This window comes from Monodon monoceros, unplaced genomic scaffold, assembly GCF_005190385.1.
Source record: "Monodon monoceros isolate NGI ecotype Baffin Bay Population unplaced genomic scaffold, NGI_Narwhal_1 Super_Scaffold_9, whole genome shotgun sequence".
NCBI classification, from domain to species: domain Eukaryota; kingdom Metazoa; phylum Chordata; class Mammalia; order Artiodactyla; family Monodontidae; genus Monodon; species Monodon monoceros.
The window spans coordinates 54,454,108-54,477,301 of NW_021703786.1; the positions used below are offsets into that span (position 1 = coordinate 54,454,108).

General features: G+C 35.8%; 1 protein-coding gene across 6 annotated transcripts in view; it reads left to right on the plus strand.

The window, feature by feature from the left end:
- Positions 1 to 23,194, plus strand: part of NF1 (neurofibromin 1) — a 245,995-nt gene that overhangs the window by 100,244 nt on the left and 122,557 nt on the right. For 5 of the 6 annotated variants that reach the window (XR_003792109.1, XM_029213370.1, XM_029213372.1 and 2 more), the window contains 11 exons: positions 8,012 to 8,091; positions 9,640 to 9,763; positions 11,409 to 11,570; positions 13,052 to 13,301; positions 13,853 to 13,926; positions 14,154 to 14,237; positions 20,280 to 20,720; positions 21,123 to 21,262; positions 21,527 to 21,649; positions 22,124 to 22,207; positions 22,945 to 23,061. Coding sequence is in view for 5 of the 6 variants with exons in the window: in XM_029213370.1 (XP_029069203.1) it covers positions 8,012 to 8,091; positions 9,640 to 9,763; positions 11,409 to 11,570; positions 13,052 to 13,301; positions 13,853 to 13,926; positions 14,154 to 14,237; positions 20,280 to 20,720; positions 21,123 to 21,262; positions 21,527 to 21,649; positions 22,124 to 22,207; positions 22,945 to 23,061 (1,679 nt within the window). In the remaining variant the exon portion in view is untranslated. The remainder of the gene's footprint in view (positions 1 to 8,011; positions 8,092 to 9,639; positions 9,764 to 11,408; positions 11,571 to 13,051; positions 13,302 to 13,852; positions 13,927 to 14,153; positions 14,238 to 20,279; positions 20,721 to 21,122; positions 21,263 to 21,526; positions 21,650 to 22,123; positions 22,208 to 22,944; positions 23,062 to 23,194) is intronic. The other variant, XM_029213371.1, reaches the window with a different exon arrangement.

The following is a 23,194-nucleotide window of genomic DNA, read 5'->3' on the forward strand; positions in this document are numbered from 1 at the left end:
CTTTCTGGAGAGTTATTATCATAAATGGATGTTGAATTTTATCAAAAGCCTTTTCTGCATCTCTTGAGATGATCATAAGATTTTTATTCTTCAGTTTGATAATGTGGTGTATTACATTGATTGATTTGTGGATATAAAAAAAAATCCTTGTGTCCTTGGGATAAATCCCACTTGATCATGGTGTGTGATCTTTTAATGTATTGTTGAATTCATTTTGCTAATATTTGGTTGAGAATTTTTACATCTGTGTTCATCAATGATATTGGCCTGTCATTTTCTTCTTTGTCATAGCTTTGTCTCATTTTGGTATCAGGGTGATGGTGACCTCGTAGAATGAGTGAGGAAGCATTCCTTCCTGTGCAGTGTTTTACAATAGCTTGAGAAGGATAGGTGTTAACTCTTCACTAAATGGTAAAATTCACCTGTGAAGCCATCTGGTCCTGAACTTTTGTTTGTTGAGAATTTTTTTTATTACTGATTCAGTTTCATTACTGGTAATTGGTCTGTTCATATTTTCTGTATCTTCTTGATTTAGTCTTGGAGACTGTACATTTCTAGGAATTTATTTTTTTCTCAGGTGTCCATTTTATTGGCATATGATTGTTCATAGTAATCTCTTATGATCATTTGTATTTCTGTGGTATCAGTTGTAACTTTTCCTTTTTCATTTCTGATTTTATTCTTTTAGGCCGTCTCCCTTTTTTTCTTAATGAGGCTGGCTAAAGGTTTATCAATTTTGTTTATCTTTTCAAAGAACTGCTCTTAGTTTCATTGATCTTTTCTATTGCTTTTATAGTCTCTGTTTCTCTTATTTCTGCTCTGATCTTTATGATTTTTCTTCTACTAACTTTGGGTTTTGTTTGTTCTTCTTTTTCTCGTCCCTTTAGGTGTAAGTTTAACTTGTTTATTTCAGATTTTTCTTGTTTCCTGAGCTAGGCTTCCTCTTAGAACTGAGGTAATCGTCTCTCTTAGAACTGCTTTTGCTGCATCTCATAGATTTTGATATGGATCGTCGTGTTTTCATTTTCATTTGTCTGCAGGTATCTTTATTTCCTCTTTGATTTCTTCAGTAACCCATTGGTTGTTTAGTAGCGTATTGTTTAGCCTCCATGTTTGTGTTTTCTTGTAGTTTGTTTCTTGTAGTTGGTGTCTAGTCTTATAGTGTTGTGGTTGGAAAAGATGCTTAATATGATTTCAGTTTTCTTAAATTTACTGAGACTTGTTTTGTGGCCTAACATGTGATCTATCCTGGAGAATGTTCCATGTACACTTGGAAAAGAGTGTGTATTCTGCCGCTTTTGGATGGAATGTTTTCTACATATCTGTTAGTTGATATAGACTAACGTGTTGTTTAAGGCCGGTGTTTCGTTACTGGTTTTCCGTCTGGATGATCTGTCCATTGATGTAAATGGTGTGTTAAAATCACCTACTATTATTATGTTACTGTCAGTTTCTCCCTTTATGTCTGCTAATATTTGCTTTTAGGTGGTCCTATGTTGGATGATAAAAAGAGACATCTCATTATTGCAAAGGGTTCTAATCCATCCAGAAAATAAAACTTTATGAGTCTGATAACAAAGATTTAAAATATATAAAGCAAAAACATAAAATTTCTAAATATATAAAAACATGTAAAGTAAAAGGAGAGATAGACAAATACAGTTATAGTGGGATACTTGAGCATACCTTTCTCAGTGTCTGGTAGAATAAGCAAGCAAACGAATAGTAAGGGTAGAAGATCTGAACAACATGGTTATCAGATTTGACCTATTTGACACTTACAGAGCACTGCATTCAATAAATGCATTTTCTTTTCAAGTACATGTGGAACATTTAGTATATCTTGAGCATAATGCAAGTCTCAACAAATTCTGAAGGATTGAAATTATCCAAAAATTTTTTTATGACTACATTGAAACTAAGCTAGATAGCAGATAACAAAAAGGTTTATGAAAGATCAAATGACTATACAGTCGACGCTTGAACAACATGGGTTTGAACTGTGCAGGTCCAGTTGTATGCAGATTTTTTCAAAAAATATGTTGGAAAACTTTTTGAATATTTACGACAATTTGAAAAAACTTGCCAATGAATTGCTAACCTAGAAATACCAAAAAAATTAAGAAAAAGGTATGTCATGACATAAAATATATATGGATACCAGTCTATATTATCATTTTTTGGGTCATTTATTTTATTACACTTTTTTACTTTTTTTAATTAAAATATAGTTGAGTTACAGTGTTGTGTTAATTTCTACTGTACAGCAAGGTGATTCAGTTATACATACGTACTTTTTTTAATATTCTTTTCCGTTATGTTTTAATCACAGAATATTGAATGTAGCTCCCTGTGCTATACAGTAAGACCTTGTTTATCCATATATTATCATTTATAAATCTATTACAAAAAGTTAAAATTTATCAAAACTTACACACACACTTACAGACTATACATGGCATCTTTCACAGTCAAAATAAATATAAAGAAATGTACAGATGCAGTATTAAATCATAACTGCATAAAATCAACTGTAGTACATACTGTACTACTGTAATGATTTCATAACTGCATTTTGTTACTATTTTGGTGAGCTCAAGTGTCATGAGTATCCATTTAAAATGCTATGTGAGGCTCATAGTCTCTGCATGAGCAGTTAATCTCATCAGTAAATTGTGTATCAGTAAAAAGCGATCTCTTGTGGTTCTCGTGTATTTTTCATCATTTTTAGTGCAGTAACATACCTTGAATAACACCATGTAACCCATATGAAGTGCCACTAGTGATGAACGCAGAAAGAAGTCATGACATTACAAGAATTGTTTGATATGTGCTATAGATTGTAGACAGCTGTGGTTGTCTGCCATTTGAAGATAAATGAATCCAACATAAGGACTGTTGGTTGAGGGGGGAATGGAAATTCATGAGGCTGTTGCTGCAGATACTCCAGGTGGCATGAAACCTTGCACTTTTTGTGAAATATCTTTTTATCTTGTATTGAAAAGGCAGCTTTTATGTGGGTGCAGGATTGCTGTAAGAAAGGTATACCTATTGACTTCAGTATGATTCGAGAAAAAGTGAAGTCTTTATCTGACAATTTGAAGCAAAAGGAAAGTGAAGGATCTAAAAGCTGGAGAATTTAATGCCAGCAAAGGATCATTTGATACTTTTAGAAAGAGCTTTGGCTTTAAAAATGTCAAAAGGTAAAGGAGAAGCAGCTTCTGCTGACCAAGAGGCAGCAGATGAGTTCCCAGACGCCATTAAGAAAATCATTGAGGGGAAGGGATGTAAGCCTGAACAGGTTTATAATGCAGATGAACGTGTGCTACTCTAGAAAAAAATGCCACAAAGGACATTTATTAGTAAGAAGGAGAAGCAAGCACCAGGATTTGTGCAAATGCAGTTAGGTTTATGATCAGAACTGCCCTTATTTATAAAGCTTCTAACTTCCAAGCCTTGAAAGGAAAAGATAGATACCAGTTGCTAGCCTTTTGGTTGTACATCTAGAAAGCCTGCACAGTGAGAACCCTTTTTCTGGATTAGTTGCATCAATGCTTTGTCACTGAAATGAGGAAAGTACCTTGCCAGTAAGGGGCTACCTTTTAAAGTTCTTTTGATACTGGACTATGCCCCTGGCCACCCGGAACTCCATGAGTTTAACACTGAAGGTGTCAAAGTGGCCTGATTGCCCCAAACATGTCTCTAATTCAGCCTCTAGATCAGGGGTTCATAAGGACCTTTAAGGCTCATTACACTCGGTACCCTGTGAACAGGATTGTCAACGCTATGGACGAGAACCCAAATAGAGAGAACATTATGAAAGTCTGGAAGGATTACACTATCGAAGATGCCATCATTGTTATAGAAAAAGCTGATTCATCTTGTAAACATGATGTAAACTTAACAGTATTGATAAATACAGTACAGTACTATAGATCTTTTTTCTTTATGATTTTTTAACAACATTTTCTTTTTACTAGCTTTATGGTAAGAATATAGTATATAATATATATGACATCCAAAATTTGTGTTGATTGACTATGGTATTGGTAAGGCTTCCAGTCAACAGTAGGCTATTAGTAGTTAAGTTTTTAGAGAGTCAAAAATTATATGTGCATTTTTTACTGCATGGGGGGTCAGCACCCCTAACCTCATTGTTCAAGGATCAAACTGTGCTTTGTTTTTACTCATATCCTGCTCGTAAGAAAGTAAATTAGTACAACCATCATTAAAAATTGTTTTGCAATATATCTATAAAAGCTAAACATATGACTTAGCAATTCTCCTCCTAGGTATGTATCCAACAGAAAGGTATATGTATGTTTACCAGAAGACACATACAAAAATATTAATAGCAGCATAATTTGTAGTAGGCAAAAACGCTGGAAACAACTCAAATATATCAACATTATCATTCCACTTATTAAAGCAATGCAGAAAGAACAAGCTACCACTAAGTACAAAGCATGGTTGAATCTCACATACATAATATTGAGTGAAAACAGCCAAACACAAAGAGAACATGCTGTATGATTCCCTTTATTTATACAAAGTTCAGAAACAGGCAAAAATACCTATGGTGATAGAAGTCGGAACAGTGGCTACCTTTGTCAAGAGCTGATGACCGGAAGGGAATGTGAAAAAGGCTTCTGGGTGTTAATAATGTTGATCTGGGGAATGGTTATATGAGGTATATTCATTTGTGAAAATTCATTGAACTATATATTTAAGATTTGCTACTTCATTATTTATCATGCTTTATTTTACCAAAAGTGTTTCAGCACTCATTGTTACACTCATTGCCTGTATTTGTGTACATTGCTGTTGGTTCTATAAAACAGTATATACTTTGCATTCTTTTTGGAAGGCTATTTGACAGTATTTAGCAGGAGCTATACAGATGTCCATTTTTCTGTCCAAATAATTACATTCCTGTAATTTTTTAATCCTGTGAATATAAGTTAAAAGGAAAAAGCTACACACATATATGCTTACTGCTCTTATTTGTAATAGAACATTAGGAGAATTTTAAATATTCACTAGTAAGAGAATGTGTTAATATTCAATAACAAGAGAATGATATTTCAATTTGGTGAACTGATTGACATATATACACTAGTATGTATAAAATGGATAACTAATAAGAACCTGCTGTATAGAAAAAAAATAAAATTCAAAAAAAAATCCATTAAACCATGCAGATCACAAAGCAATATGGAAAAATATTTATGAAATGTCAAAGGAGTATACTGTGTTTACAGTTTTGTTAAAATATATGTGGAAAACTTAAAAATGGAAAGGAACATGGAAAGGAAAACATTCATATTAAGGCAGAGAAAAGGCTAACACATTTTCTTTGAATATTTCAAAAAAATGTTTTGTCAAACAAAAATGTTACAGAATTTGCCACTTTAAAGTGTCAGTAACTAAATTTTTGCACAATAGTAACAAAATTGAATGTTAATTTGGGCTGTTTTTCCTTGATATGAGAGGTATAACCTATATAATTTTTGAAGATTCTCACAACAGATTGCAGTTTTCACTAAACATCTCAAAATAATTACAGTGAAAGTATTTGAAATAGAAAATATAGGTCTGATGTTTATATAATTTATAACTTTTGGAGTTACAAAGTTGAACAAGGTTAGAAATTTACTTATTTTTCCTAATGTGAGGCAGGTTATCATTGCAGCTGTATTTGCAGTTTATGCATTTAATTTGGTTTTAAGAGAAGAAATCAGATCTCATTATGTGTTCCAAACAGTGTTTCATTGGAATTTTAATAAAAGGCTTTAAAGAGGAGTAAAGAATGTCCAAATGTGCTGACCCAAGACTGAGAAGAATGTGCAGAGCTCAACAGTGTGCGTCCGGGGGAAACGTTGTGGAGCTGGAGTTAGGATAGGGCTGGTTTGAAGGAAGAGTCTAGTTTTACTCTTTATACCCTTGATGGCATTAATTTATTTAATAGTGTTTTTTTATATTAGTTGCGTATTCCTGTTAATGTTCTGTGAGCCAAATCCAATTTCAATTCTGTGGTCAATTGAGGTATTTTACGATGAATAATCTGCTATGAAATACAAAATCTATTTTCCTCCCCCTCTCTCCTTTTTGAAAAATAATTTGTCCTGTCTGTTCCAAAAGAATTTGTGGCAAATAAGATAACTCCTACTTTATCTTATGGCCTAGAAGTAAAATTTTTTTTTTCAGACTTTATGGACTGACTTTATTTTTATTTTTTTAATTATTTTTTTTTCTTATTAGTCAACCATTTTACACACATCAGTGTATACATGTCAATCCCAGTCTGCCAGTTCATCACACCACAACCTGCACCCCACTCCGCTTTCCCCACTTGGTGTCCATACGTTTGTTCTCTACTTCCGTGTCTCAATTTCTGCTCTGCAAACCGGTTCATCTGTACCATTTTTCTAGGTTCCACGTACATGCGTTAATATGCGATATTTGTTTTTCTCTTTCTGACTTCACTCTGTATGACAGTCTCTAGATCCATCCATGTCTCTACAAATGACCCAATTTCCTTTTTCTGGCTGAGTAATATTGCATTGTATATATGTACTACATCTTCTTTATCCATTCGTCTGTCGATGGGCATTTAGGTTGCTTCCATGACCTGGCTATTGTAAATAATGCTGCAATGAACACTGGGGAGCATGTGTCTTTTTGAATTGTGCTTTTCTCTGGGTATATGCCCAGTAGTGGGATTGCTGGGTCATATGATAATTCTATTTTTAGTTTTTTAAGGAACCTCCATACTGTTCTCCATAGTGGCTGTATCAATTTACATTCCCACCAGCAGTGCAAGAGGGTTTCCTTTTCTCCACACCCTCTCCAGCATTTGTAGGTTTTCTGATGATGCCCATTCTAACTGGTGTGAGGTGGTGCTTCATTGTAGTTTTGATTTGCATTTCTCTAATAATTAGTGATGTTGAGCAGCTTTTCATGTGCCTCTTGGCCATCTGTATGTCTTCTTTGGAGAAATGTCTATTTAGGTCTTCTGCCCATTTTTGGATTGGGTTGGTTGTTTTTTTTAATATTGAGCTGCATGAGCTGTTTATATATTTTGGAGATTAATCCTTTGTCCATTGATTTGTTTGCAAATATTTTCTCCCAGTCTGAGGGTTGTCTTTTTGTCTTGTTTGTGGTTTCCTTTGCTTTGGAAAAGCTTTTAAGTTTCATTAGGTCCCATTTGTTTATTTTTGTTCTTATGTCCATTACTCTAGGAGGTGGATCAAAAAAGATCTTGCTGTGATTTATGTCAAAGAGTGTTCTTCCTATGTTTTCTTCTAAGAGTTTTATAATGTCCGGTCTTACATTTAGGTCTCTAATCCATTTTGAGTTTAGTTTTGTGTATGGTGTTGGGGAGTGTTCTAATTTCATTCTTTTACATGTAGCTGTCCAGTTTTCCCAGCACCACTTATTGAAGAGACTGTCTTTTCTCCATTGTATATCCTCGCCTCCTTTGTCATAGATTAGTTGACCATAGGTGTGTGGGTTTATCTCTGGGCTTTCTATCCTGTCCCATTGATCTATATTTCTGTTTTTGTGCCAGTACCATATTGTCTTGAGGTAAAATATTTTTGTGTGTATTAGTTTTGGAGAGATCTCCTTACTTGGGGATTATTTTTATTTTCTATAGAGTTCTTTGATACTTATTGAAATTATTTTGTTTGTGTCTTAAAGCACTTTTTACACATGTATATTGCTATTCTGAATTCATCAGTATATAACTTATGTGTATATGCCATTTAAAGTAAGACTGATAGGAATAAAGTGACTTCATTTTTTATATATATATTATTATATATATATAATACATATAATCCCCTAGAGATTTTGGTTCTTCAGAGTTTTTCTGTTGTGCCCTATACTGTGTGTTGAGGCTACAATTAAGTAGCTCAATTAGTTAGCATTTGTAAAATAAATACTCCAGTGTTATGTTTACCAAAACTCTTTTGAATAAGTCTTCTCTTTCTCTTTTTTAAAAATTCAGGCTCTGTTGGTTCTTCATCAGTTAGATAGCATTGATTTGTGGAATCCTGATGCTCCTGTAGAAACATTTTGGGAAATCAGGTATATGCACTGTTATTTTTCAATTTAAAATTCTATTTTGTATTTTTTGTCTTTGAATATTAACTCTGTAGTACTTAGTTTATTATAAAACTTTATTCATTTATACCTCCAGAGGTTTTATGAGTTTGTATTTTATTTGACTTGAAATTATTAGATTATTTCTTGTTTTAACTGTAAGAACATTGTCACAGCAGTTTAGAAAATAAATTTTTAAAAATTGTGCTAAATTTCATTATCCAAACATAAGTACTGTTATTTGGTATGTTCTCTTCTATTTCGGATTTTTATGTGGTTACAACTGTGTTTTAAATTGATTTTTACAGTTATAAGCTTAGAGTATTAAAATTTTGTAATGTTAATAGTTTATTTCAGTTTTCTAAACTATGATCTTTCATACATTTTCGATAATACCAGTGTTTTTGGTGGATGAATTAATACAGAATATCTGCTTAGAAGGCAAAATATATATATATATATTTTATAATTTATTTCCTTGGTTATATAAATTATTACCTTTCAGTGAGCACAGAGGTAACACATTGAGGAAAATGTAAGTGTGTAAGCCTCAGGTTTTGTCATTTTCTTATAGAAGTGGGTACACCAAGTCACTTGGCAGCTGAGTTAAATCCTAGACTCTGAAGCAATGCTTTTTGATAGTAATGTAATGTGAACCACATATGTAATTTAAAATTTTCTAGTTGCCACGTTCAGAAGTAAAAAGAAACAGGTAAAATTAATTTTAATAGTATATTTTTTAACCCAGTATATATACAATATTTTTCAACATGTAATTAATACAAAAGTTATTAATAAGATATTTTACATTCTTTTTTAATAAAGTCTTCAGAATTTGTTACGTTTCATATTTACAGGACATCTTAATTTAGACGAGCCATATTTCAAGTGCTCAGCAGCCACATGTGGCTGGCTAGTGGCTCTTGTGTTGGACAGTGCAGCTCTAGAGTAGGAATAAGGAAGCTTTTTCTCTAAAGGGCCAGGTAGTCGATATTTTAGGCTTTGTGGGCCAGGTAGTGTCTTTTATAACTATTCAGTTCGGCTGTTGGGACCTGAAAGCAGCCATAGACAATATGTAAATGAATGAGTGGGGTGTGACCATGTTCCACTAAAACTTTATTTACGAAGGCAAATGATGGACTGGATTTGGCCTGCAGGCAGTCGTTTGCAGACCCCTGCTCTAGAGCGTTAGGTTCACATACAGTCTGTGCTGTGCACCTGGTCTATAATTTTTTCTTGAGTCCTCTGCAAGGATGAGATGCATGGATAAAACACCTGGAAGTTGGGAGAGTAGGGGGCTTAGAAGTACTTGCTTTTTTTTTTTTTTTTTTTAACGTAATCCGTATACTTACATCATTTGATGATCATGCTGTTAACATTTTGATAATCATTTCTCTAAAACAAATCCTGGAAAGGAAAATAAGCTTCTCTAGACTTTGTCCATTATTAGAGAATGCCATTCTTATGGACTGATTTTATCTGCATTATGTTGTTTGTTGACAATGCTGGTAACCGTGAACTTTGTTTCTGCAGCTCACAAATGCTTTTTTACATCTGCAAGAAATTAACTAGCCATCAAATGCTTAGTAGCACAGAAATTCTCAAATGGTTGCGGGAAATTTTGATCTGCAGGAATAAATTTCTTCTTAAAAATAAGGTAAGCAAAGTGACATCTTTCAAAATGGAAGAATATTTGGAATGGTAATGAGGAGACATTAAGGAAGTGTTTATTAGCCAAATTAAGTCCTAATTCAGCTCCTCTCTCCTACAGTCTTCAAGGGAAATTTTGTGCAGAAGACAATGGCTGACAAATCAACTCTTTAAAAATTATTCTGAGCCTTTAGCCTTAAAGCCACAATCCTGATAAAGTCTAGCTGAGTTAATCAGGACTCTGTGGGGCAGTCCTAGGAGGAGTGGGGGCTGCTATAACCAAAGAAGATTGAGTAACAACATAGTCTATCTGTCCTCTCAAGTTCATACATAAGACTTGAATCCTATGGCTAGGCTAGCCCAGAGAATGTTATCTATCTGTATACATAAAGAAGCTGAAGGGAAGAGATTGAGGGCCCTCAATCTAGGTTTATTTATATTTCTGCGAGAAAGCTTTTACCTCTTGAAAATATCAGGAGTCTTCTTCCTTGGGGTTGAATGAAAAGTTTTGATCCTGAACTATTGGAGTATGGTGAGAAGGTTTTGGGGGCTAGAGAAGAGCCTTAATTTTTTTTTAACATAAAGTTTCTATAATTAGTCAGTTAAAAAGTTCTTCTGTTACAGCATAGTTTTAGGAGTACTTGATTCAGTGAATTTTTATCCATTTCTAGAATGGATAAAATCTATGAGAAATCTTTTTTTTTTTTTTTTTTTTTTTTTTTTTTTTGCGGTACGCGGGCCTCTCACTGTTGTGGCCTCTCCCGTTGCGGAGCACAGGCTCCAGACGCGCAGGCTCAGCGGCCATGGCTCACGGGCCCAGCTGCTCCGCGGCATGTGGGATCATCCCAGACCGGGGCGCGAACCCGTGTCCCCTGCATCGGCAGGCGGACTCTCAACCACTGCGCCACCAGGGAAGCCCGAGAAATCTTAAATGTATCAAACGCGTATGCTTTTCAGTGTACCATGCAGCTTGTTAAATTTTCTTTGTTTAGAAATGGGCTAATGGTAAGTTGGATCTATTTATATCTGGCTTATCTTAGTGTGTTAATAGAGTGGAATTTGGCATTATTCCAAAGATAAGGAACAAGATGTTGCATGTTTCATGCCCTTGCCTATGGTATAATTCTCCAGAGTACAAGCATTAGTAATCCAGTAATGAATCTGTAGTCTTCTGGTCAGTGAAGTCACTCTTATATGTGGCTTATATACCAGTGTTAATTCTGGTCCAGAGGAACTTAATCTCAAAAGAGTCAACTTCCAGTTATCCTGACCATGGCACAGGATATAAGTCTTATGGGAGGCAATCTTAGTCGTTTTTAATTGACCGAGAAGTACATTATATCTTTCTTGTGGTAGCTTTATGTTGTTGATGTTTTACTTGTGTCTCTGTTAAACCTAGAAACGTTAATTTACATTTCTAGAATCTGTTGATTCTCATGATTTGAAGAGTGGAAAACTGAGAGGAGTTTCAGAGATATTGAGGAAACATTATTTGTACTATTGGGTTTCTAGTGAATGTTTTTCAATGTGAGGGGAACAGGAGATGGAAGGAGAGGTTTTCCAGGATAGTCTCAAACAGAAAGACAACTTATATTAAATATTTATTTCTCTTGGTTATCAGTACTTTGAAAAGGCTTATTTTTTCTTTCTAGCAGGCAGATAGAAGTTCCTGTCACTTTCTCTTCCTTTATGGAGTAGGATGTGATGTTCCTTCAAGTGGAAATACCAGTCAGGTGTCCATAGATCATGAAGAATTACTACGTACTTGTACTCCTGGAACCTCTCTCCGAAAGGGAAAAGGAAATTCATCCATGGTAAGGAGTTTCTTTTGTAGTTTTCTTGTATCATCATCTGTGCTCTGTATTTTTTTCTGAATGAACTTGGGTAAATTTCAGCTAGGTAATACAGCATAGTGAAGAACTGCTTAGCTTGTAGTTCTGTTACTGCTCTTTGTGGACCCTCAGGCAAGTTCCTAACATCTCTGTGATTCAGTTCCTTGACTTTAAAATGGGGATAATAATAATTTCTGCCCCAGAATTGTTGTGAGGATTAAATGAGATTATGTGTAAACAGCACTTGATTTTTTGACACTTACAAGCTTTTTTTTTTTTAAGCATCTTTATTGGGGTATAATTGCTTTACAATGGTGTGTTAGTTTCTGCTTTATAACAAAGTGAATCAGCTATACATATACATATGTTCCCATGTCTTCCCTCTTGCGTCTCCCTCCCTCCCACTCTCCCTATCCCACCCCTCCAGGCTGTCACAAAGCACCGAGCTAATATCCCTGTGCCTTGCGGCTGCTTCCCCCTAGCTATCTACCTTACTACGTTTGTTAGTGTGTATATGTCCATGACTCTCTCTCGCCCTGTCAAAGCTCACCCTTCCCCCTCCCCATATCCTCAAGTGACACTTATAAGCTTTAACTGATAACTATAATTATTATAACTCTCTATCCCATAAGAAAGACCATTCATACCCCAGAAGTTTAAAAGTTCTGTCAACTAAAAAGAGCACAGATTTACTGGGAACAAAAGCATGTTGCTTGATGTTATGCGTAAGTGTTCTCATGACTTCTGTGTCCATAATTCCCTTTAAAAATAAATCATAATACCAGTGAAAATATCAAATTATTAGAGTTTCTTTTTCAGACCAAAGCTTTTTTTTAATCCATAATTTACAATATAATCTTCAGTTGAAGGAAAAAAAAACCAACTACTAAGCAGTGTGGTATTTACTCTTGTCTTACCTGCAGAATTTGCATTCATTTTGTAAATGAGGATTTCTGTATTTCGTGTTTTGGGAATATGTTATCCAGAGCCCAATGTATCTTCTACAGTAATGTTTAGTTTTTATTCATGTCCTTAGTTAAGTCAGTTTTGCAGCATGATTATTTTATTTCTTCCCTCAGGGTGGATAGAATTTCATGTTACTTCCTCTTCCTTTGTCGTTTATGATTGACTGAGAAGTGTATTATATTTTTCATTGAGTAGATTTGTGTTGTGCATGTTTTATTTGTGTTCATATTAGACTTAATCTACATTTCTGGGATCTGGAAAGGATACCTATTCTAGTTGAAATTGAACAGATAGTAGTATTATGTTGGTACAAATAATCTGAGTTCTCATTCGGGTGAGATATTTTGAGGTTTGAAAATCCTATCATGGTTAAAGGGGAAAAGCTCTTGTGGGTTAGTGTATGCAGACATATCTGATACACAGCTTGTTGTATTATTGGGGTTTGTAAGTAAAATTACATAAGTTGCAAATACTTGCCTCCCACTCCTGACCCCCAGGATAGTGCAGCAGGGTACAGCGGAACGCCGCCAATATGCCGACAAGCCCAGACCAAACTAGAAGTGGCCCTGTACATGTTTCTGTGGAGCCCTGACACTGAAGCTGTTCTGGTTGCCATGTCCTGTTTTCGTCACCTCTGTGAGGAAGCGGATATCCGGTGTGGGGTGGATGAAGTGTCAGTGCACAACTTCTTGCCCAACTATAACACATTCATGGAGTTTGCCTCTGTCAGCAATATGATGTCAACAGGTAAATCATGGGTAATGTTTTTTTCACTCAGTCTGCCTTGAATCACGTGACGTCTGATTGCTCTAGGAACATAAGGATGTATCTAAGATTACTACTTCGTAAGTTTACAGGGCTAATTCAGATAGCTTACCTGAAATCCTTTTCTGCACAAGGTAAGGTGAAAGTAAATAGTATTTGAAATAAGCTGTTAATTTCTCACTGAGTTTTTAATATACCATATACATTTGTTTAAAAACTGGCAGTATAAATTGCTTTCAGTTATAGATTATATAATTTACTCTGCCTGAACTGTATGTAGTGAAGTTTTAAAAACATTGGCACATGTTATGAGTAAGTTTAGGTGGGAGTAGCTATTTTAGGCTGTGGACATTGTGGAGTCCCAGTTAAGTGCCCCTTTCCTGTGAGGCTGGTAAAAGGAAGTGTTCAGCTTTATCATTTGAAGTATTCCTTCCACTCCTCCTATTCTGCCTTTTGGATTGGGCTTGCCAGGTTCTCCGTTGGCAAGCAGGGCTCTAAGTGCAGTAGGTTGATTTGTTGTTGTCTTTGCTTAGGAAGAGCAGCACTTCAGAAAAGAGTGATGGCATTACTACGGCGAATTGAGCATCCCACCGCAGGAAACACTGAGGTATGCCCTTGGCAACAGAAACATCCCTCTCAGGCCCCCACCCTCAATTTTAGAAGCCTGGTGTTATGCATATGTGACCAGGAATAGCTTTTGAAGCAAGTCTAAAATATGTGCATATTACAAGTAGGATATTATAATACGCACCAGGTTTGAGACCTGCCTATTACTGATTGATTTTTAGCTCTAGGTTTAAAGTTGCTTTCAAGTGGTAATTGCCTTCATTTCAGGCTTGGGAAGATACACATGCAAAGTGGGAACAAGCTACAAAACTAATCCTCAACTACCCAAAAGCCAAAATGGAAGATGGCCAGGTGAGTTTGTGAAGTTGATTTTGTCTATTGATTGATCTCCTAAACATACGTACTTTACTTCGTCTTTTGTGAGTGACCTCTTAGTATAATAAGTATGTAGATGTCTTCAGACTGATATTTAGTTGTGGTTCATCTAAACCTGCACTAATATGGTAGCCACTAGTCAAATTAAAGTTTGATTTAAAATTAAAAGCAATTAAAATTCAGTTTCTCTGTCATACAATAGCCACATGTGGAAGTTGACTACTCTATTGGACAGCATAGATATTAAATGTCTCCATCATTGCAGAAATATTGGACAGCTCTGAGCTAGAGATGATTTATGGTAGGACCATTTCTTTCCCCTCTTTTCTTTCTCTTTCTCCGTCAGAGTATTTCACAGAATTTTCAGGAAAGGAGCAACAAAGGTAGAGAAAAATAAATTAAAATTGAAACAATACATTTTACTATCTTATTAGGTATTCTAATTAAGGGATCTGGTGGCCAGAAGACTGAACCATAGGTTAAATGAAGTTTTAAAATGTGGGCATTTCATTCATCAACTGTTACCATGTTACCCTGGACATTTACAATAGATATTTCTGTATGTTTGATTTGTAATGGCCATATTGTTCTCATTATTAGGTGTTTTAGAAAAACTCATTAGTCTCCCATTGTTTTTTTCTTGTCATGCTTTTTAGAACAAGAAAAAAAGTTATGTTTTTGTGAAGCAAAAATCTGTACCTAATATCATTATTGGGAGAGGGACACGTGGCTTTAAAATGAAAGCTTTTTTTTTTTGGTAGCTGTTTTGTTGAGATACAATTCACATACCATAAAATTCACCTGTTTAAAATGTGTGATTCAGTGGTTTTTAGTATATGCAGAGTTGTGCAGTCACCACCACAATTTAATAAAAACCCACACCCATTAGCTTTCATTCCCTAACGTTCCCCCGCACCTCTGCCGCCAGCCCTCAGCCCTAGACAACCACTAAGCTACTTTCTGTGTGAGTAGACTTGCCAATTCTGGACATTTCATATAAATGGAATCATGCAACATGTGGTCTTTAGTGACTGGTTTCTTTCACTTGGCATAATGTTTGCAAGGTTCATTCATGTAAATCAAAGCTTTTTAAAAGAAATTTGATATCCTGTGTTGATTATATTAGTCTATGATAAAAATATTTTAGTGGCTCTTTAAAAATGTATATGATAATCTTAAGTTTGGGTTTTTTTACTTAAAAAAATTCTTTTTGCATCTTTGCATAGTTTTTTTAAATTGAAGTATACATTCAAAAATATGTGTAAATCAAAGTGACAGTGCAAAATATTAGGAGGTGAACATACCTGTGCAACCAGCACCCACATCAAGAAAGAAATCATTACCAGCATCCCAGAAGCTTTCATTGTGCCCCTTCCAGTCACTGATGACCGAGAGTAACCATTGTCCTGATTGAACGCAATCATTTTCTTGTTGTTAAACTTATATAAACAGAGCAATAGAAGTATACCCTAGTATCTGGCTTCTTTCACTTAACATAATGTTTGTGAGATTCAGCCACACTATTTCGTGCAGTTGTAGTTTATTATTATTGCAATATATTATTTTGTTTAACAGTCCTCAATTTTTCTTTTCTATTCTTTTTTGGCATTGGATAGTTATACACCGACTAGTTACTTTGAATAGTGCTGCTCTGAACATTCTTGAACGTGTCTTTTGCTGACCTTATAGGTGTATTTCTGTAAGGCCCACACTTAACAGTGGAATTGCTGGGTCACAGGGTATGCAGATGCACATATGGGGAATATAAATGGATATAATCATGTTGAAAAACTGTTTGACAGTTTCACAAAAACTTGTAAAAGATAACTAACATTTTAAAGTGAACAGGCATAATATCTGTGGAAATGACCACATATCATCCAGCCATGGAAAGCATTCCTTTTAAAGAGTATATACAAAATGAGACAATTGATCCACTAACAGGGGTCTATTATTAGTGGTTTCTTATACCTGCACGAACAAGCAATTTTTCTTTTGGGATTGTTCAAATTATAACCCTTTAAAGACCAGAAGTAGGAAATAAAATATTGTACATACTTTTTCTAATTCAACTAGATAAATATTTTGAAGCACTTAAATATTCAATAAAATTAGACATTTATATCAGGCCTGGGCAGAGCTACTCTGAAAATATATGATATGATATGATGTAATATAATATATTCAGTTAATAACTGAATTCTCTATGTCAGAGAATGGGACAACATTATCAAAACAGTATAAGACAAGGGAAACCTGAAATTGTACCAGTGGAACAGAACTGAAAATCAAGAAACTTGTGGTAATCATTTGAGCCCCGAAGAAGTATATAAATATATAGCAGAATTCAAACTAGACAAGAAACACCAATCTAATTCTTTATGCACTATAAAAGTCAAGACACAAAAGATTCCCCAGATGAAAGGACAGTGTCATAATCAAAATGTTTATATTTCAGCTTCAGTTTAACGTCATGTCACTTACTTAGCTTCTTTTATATTTACTGTGACACAGTTTAAGAACATTTAACTGTAATTTGAAACCAGAGTAATCACCACTATGTTCCCAGAGTCAAGAAGAGAATAAGTATTACTATTACTCCTTTGTTTCTGTTGGAGATGATCTAATCAAGAAAAGTGCCGAAAAGTACTGATAAAAGCAAGACAATGATAAAATATTGGGTTGGCCAAAAAGTTCGGTGGGTTTTAAGGACATTTTTCATTTTCACCAAGAACTTTATTGAACAACATATTCATTAACCGAACGAACTTTTTGACCAACCCAATATGAACCCTGTAAGGGAAGTCTTTAAACCTAATATGAAAACCACAATTACTAAAAAATAGGTTGATAATGGTACGTTAAATGCTATGAATTCACCACACCTAGTTGATAAGAATACGCAAAATGAACTTTGACTACTGCATAAAAAATTTTTTAATTCCTATTTACCTGTTGTTTCCTATTTTCGAGGCAACCTTCAATAAATCTCATTCAGATCTATCTGTAAACCAACATACTAAGGAACGGAGAAGTTTCTCTGCTTCATTTATTAATCCTTCAGAAAGATTAACTGTATCATCATCTTGGACTGTATCCCACAACAAGGTGTTTCCTTTCTTGCAAACAATATCCAAATTAATGTCTGTCACGGAATTACTGTTGAATTGATGTTTATGAATTATAGGTTCTTGATTAAGATGTTCATGGTAAATAGATGCTACATTGGCAAGATGTTGTTAGAGATGAGATGGTAGCTCTGCCTGTGAAATGAATCTGAACTAGCTCCTCTTCACACCCAGATTCTTCACTATCAAAATCAGCCATGTTTTTCTCTGATTTTGCGCTGACCTGGGAGCTGCGGCAACGGACATCATCTGTACTTAGCTTATCCTCAGCCGTGTGCCCGTCATGGTAGTGATGATGATGTGGTGGTGGTGGTAGTGATGCTGAATTTAGCGATGCTAAATTGCCGACAAGCAAATAATTCATTTCCAATCGTCTCCCAAGGAAGTCCCCAGTGCGTGTAATACTGCAAGATTCCTGAGATGCTTCTGCTATATGAGCAGCATTCATTTCCTCTGAAATATGTTCTGGGTCTTCAGCGTGTGAACAGGCATCCAGCATTTGTATTTGATTATCTACTGATGGCATCGGCTCAGGGTTAGAAAACAGGTCCTTTCCTGTTCCATTGCTTGCTGATGGGCCTTGGGAATCCTCTAAGCAAATGCCTGCTTGACTTTCTAACTTTCTGTTCCAAAGATCCGTACCACAACTACTTTTAAGAGGATTATGACCATGATCTGCATCTTCTTGAAGGGCTTCAAATCTGCAGTGTCTTCTGACTGTCCCTCGTTACCAGAGCACTCAGCTGACTGGCTTGCATTAGTAGAATTCACCTCATTGCTAGATCCATTACTGTTGCTTCCAGGACCACTGCTTCCATCTTCACCACTGTTGGCAGTTTTGTCAGAACTTCATTGCTTGGATTTCTTTGTGTCTGAAAGTTGCTATTGCATCTGTTTCGTTCTATGTGTAAGTTGCTCATCCATTTCAATATCACTGCCTCCATTCTGATGAGTTTCACTGTTACTGCTGCTTTGAGGACTAACTGCAGGTGACGAAGGTGATGGAGCTGGTCTTCTGAGCTCTTCTTCCTCTTTCTTATTTTCAATGGGAAGATTAATAAAGATGCCAAATAACTGTTTAGGTAGCTGAGCCTTAGCTGCTAATACATTATTCCATAATGCGTTAATTAACATCAATGCCAAGTATAATGTCTGTTCAGCACGAACACTTGGCTGAAGAGCTGAAACCAGATTAAGAAGATGTCTAAGTGGTACTGGATCCAAATTCTTGATGAATAAAGGAAATAAATCATGCATATACCAACTACAGTGTTTTCAGCTGTGCTGCAGCCCAAATGTAGTCAATATGCTAAGTACTCAGTCATCCTGCTGCTGCTAAAAAAAATTCAGTCACTTGACAGTGTTTGATAATCTCATGCTTATAAGCCAGTCTGCAAGTTCTTTTGCGATGGACTTTCTATGTCTGATGCTAGTGACTCATTATTGCATATATCGTTGAAGGTGTGAGGTTGATTCATTATTTGACTGAGCCCAGTCAACCTCTTAGTCAAAATAGATCACGTAAAGGGCTTCCCTGGTGGCGCAGTGGTTGAGAGTCCGCCTGCCGATGCAGGGGACACAGGTTCGTGCCCCGGTCCGGGAGGATCCCACATGCCGCGGAGCGGCTGGGCCCGTGAGCCATGGCCGCTGAGCCTGCGCGTCCAGAGCCTGTGCTCCGCAACGGGAGAGGCCACAACAGTGAGAGGCCCGCGTACCGCAAAAAAAACAAAGCATAGCGTTGTATTCAATGGTTCTTTCACTGTGCTACACATTAAGTCATCCATATTGTGAGCCCCGCTCGGCCTTAACTCCTGATCCGGGAACTTGCATAAATACCTGATAATGTAGGTCCTAAAAGAGATAATGTGCTACATGACAGCAGAGATATGTAGCCATATTCTAATACTAGATACAACTGTAGTAAATCCATGTGCTGTAAGAAATGGCAAAGTTTTAAGAGTCCCATATTCAAAGCAGTCATTCATGAGAGGTCATTTTCCCCATAAAACAGACATACCTAATGAAACAAATGCAGTGGCACTTCTACATCATCCATGTCACAGATTGTCCCTAACATGTTGCTTTCTTAGGTTGATATATCCTCTATAGTAAGGTGAGTATTATGCTTGCAAGCAGTTGGGAAATTGAATCTGAAAATTTTTTGCTACACATAGTAAGTTTTTCTTTCTCATCTCTATTCCATAAATTAAAAGGACCAGAACTCCTGGAAGATTTCCTCCTCTGTCACGTTACAAATTCTTGTAGAGTATTATTTTTTTCTATTGATTTTTAAATTTTTATGTACTCCTTCATTACACTCTTTTCTATGTTCAGTGGTTCTTCCACTTGGTTACTCTCATCTTGCCATGTGGGAATCTATAAGATCTTCTGCAAGAGCTTATGGAAAAATCCGAATGAACTTTTTGGCTAACCCAATATGTTAATAGTAGTACAATGTTTACAAAGCTGATCCCAGAGCACTTGAACTTCAGGATTCACTAAATTATTAAGTGCACACAGTACTTGGTTAAAAATCTCCAAATGCTTATATTCCTTGAAGCAGCACAGATATGGCCTCTGTGTCCAGGAATTGATATAAGCAAATGTTTTGAAAGTATGTTCCTTCCTGAACTGCAGTCCATCACCACCTTCTGTATCTGATACTGGATATACGTGTATCACTACCTTCAATTCTGTAACTTAAGACTCATCCATCCTCAAGCAGTAAGGTACCTTGATGTGACTAGAAATTACAGAGTGAAGACTTGGATTTTTTAAATGTAAAAAATGTTCTTTTGTCATGGAAGAAATGTTGGACAAAAAGTAATTTGTCAAATCTCTCAACCAATTGAGGTTGAATTCATGCTTTCCATAAAAATTTTGTGTTTAGGCTGCTGAAAGCCTTCACAAGACCATCGTTAAGAGGCGAATGTCTCATGTGAGTGGAGGAGGATCCATAGATTTGTCTGACACAGACTCCCTACAAGAATGGATCAACATGACTGGCTTCCTTTGTGCCCTTGGGGGAGTATGCCTGCAGCAGAGAAGCAATTCTGGCCTGGCAACCTATAGCCCACCCATGGGCCCAGTCAGTGAACGCAAGGGTTCCATGATTTCAGTGATGTCCTCAGAGGGAAACGCAGATACACCTGTCAGCAAATTTATGGATCGATTGCTATCCTTAATGGTCTGTAACCATGAGAAAGTGGGACTTCAGATACGGACCAATGTTAAGGATCTGGTGGGTCTAGAATTGAGTCCTGCTCTTTATCCAATGCTCTTTAACAAACTGAAGAATACCATCAGCAAGTTTTTTGACTCCCAAGGGCAGGTAAAGTGTTCTCTGTTTTATTTTTCACCCTTCCCTGTGAATAGAGTGACTCATTTGAAATAATGAAGCCTTTTCCTTTTAGATTATTTAATTCTGATACTGGCATGAACTTTCACTTATAATTTTAAAAAAATAGGTGAAAACATTGCAAAAAGAAGAATCGTCTAATGTAGGAGTCAACTTGCTTTTTAGGGACTCTAGTGCATGGGCGTGCCTGGGGTTAACAATGTCTTGGGTATGGATATGAGTGTCTGTGTGTATCTGTGTGCACATTTGGATATGTGCCCATGGTTGAATTTCTGCATGTGTATGACAGTTAGATCAGGCAGCTTCATCTCTCTGTGGTCTGTCTGCTGTGCATTGATTCCCAAATCAATTCCCAATGTTTTGTTCTTCGTGTAGGTTTTATTGACTGACACCAATACTCAGTTCGTGGAGCAAACCATAGCTATAATGAAGAACTTACTAGATAATCATACTGAAGGCAGCTCTGAACATCTGGGGCAAGCTAGCATTGAAACAATGATGTTAAATCTGGTCAGGTAAGCATTCTACTGAAGTGTAGCAGACGCATTGGTATCGGTAGTTAGTAGTGAAATAATTTGCTATCCTTTTCTCTGTTGCACCCAAATTAGGGTGTAATAATAAGGTAATTAGAAGTTATATATGTTCTCATATAAACAAAATGAAAATCTTATAGTTCTTATGGTTACATTTAATCATTTTACTTAGAGATGAAAGCATTTAGAAAATCTTCTCTTTTGTTTATATCGGATCTTTTTTTTTTTTAATGCTTCTGTGTCTAGATATGTTCGTGTGCTTGGGAATATGGTCCATGCAATTCAAATAAAAACGAAACTGTGTCAGTTAGTGGAGGTAATGATGGCAAGGAGAGACGACCTCTCATTTTGTCAAGAGATGAAATTTAGGTGAGTTCTCAAAAGAGCAAAGTTAAGTCTTGTAAATCTTATTATGTTAAGTGAAGTACAGAAAAATAGTGTGCACCTGGTTATCATGGGAAGTGGGGAAGGTCAAAAAGGAGCATTTTATGTGTGTGTGGTTTTTTTTCTCTTCGTATCTTTTCAAATTTCCCAAACCTTTGTGCCCATGACAGTGCTCCCTTTTTCTAAAATTACACTACACTTGAGGCCAAGAATTTGATTCTGTATCCAATTGGATACCATAGCTAAGGGCTGATGTGGTGGATCGGTACCCAGGTTGCTCATGTTTGCGCCCTTCTCACTGTTAGATTTGTAATAGCAGTATCTCTTTTATGAAATTGTCACGTTGCTTGGGTGATTTGGAAAATTACTTGAACTATTAAAAATTCTCATATGACTAAAAGTGTATGTGTGGCTTTAAAAAAGCTGTGTCGTCTTGTCTTTTTCTCTGCCATTCTGTAGGAATAAGATGGTGGAGTACCTGACAGACTGGGTTATGGGCACATCAAACCAAGCAGCAGATGAGGATGTAAAATGTCTTACAAGGTAAAAAAAAAGACCTTAACCAAGTATCAGCAGGTTAACTCTAGGTGCTACTACTACTTCATTATAGTTTGTGTACATACATTTTATGTGTATTGAAATTGTTTTTTGGGATTTCAAGCTTTTGCATTTGAATTATATAAAGATACTAATCTTTATTATTTCTTTTTCTTTTTAACTAAAAGACTTTCAGTAAAAACAAATGTGACAGAGTGTTATGTTTGGAAAGCTTGGGTTGTCTGTTTAGGGAGGATAGTCTACAGTTGGAAAATAAGGTATATAAAGCCTTAGATTGTTTTTAATTTTTGATTGGATAAAGATATTATTTGAGGAACTTAGTCCTTTTGAGTCTTTCTAAAATGTAATTGCTTAAGTTTGCTCTAAAGATAAACACTTACTGCAATGTATCAGAAATATTTAAACATTATGTATTACACAAAAACCATTCACATATATTTCTTTGGCCAGCCTTGGTTCCATAGTTTGTGCTTTTCATTTAAGGTAGTCATTTTGCCAAGATTACTTTGTAGAAAGTTATTATCACCCTCTCCCCAACTTGAAATGTCTTGGCATTCTGGGCTCTGCATATTAACTCAAATTATTTAGGTTTTCATAGTAATTTGTTTAATGAAATAGGTAGTTATTAAAGTTTGTATCTGTTAGGAAGAAGTTTATTTGAGGGGAAGGTGGAGTGGAAGAACCTGAAAGATTTGTGGCCTTTAAACTTTTTTTTTCTTCAGAGATTTGGACCAGGCAAGCATGGAAGCAGTAGTTTCACTCCTGGCTGGTCTTCCGCTGCAGCCTGAGGAAGGAGATGGTGTGGAATTGATGGAAGCCAAATCACAGTTATTTCTTAAGTAAATTTCAGTCACCAAAAATACAAAGCAAAAAACAAAGCCCCACACACAACAAAACAAAGCATAACCGAAGTAGCAAATGATTATATTTAGGAAATGGACCTCAGTTGCTTTGTTATTATGGCCATCAGCC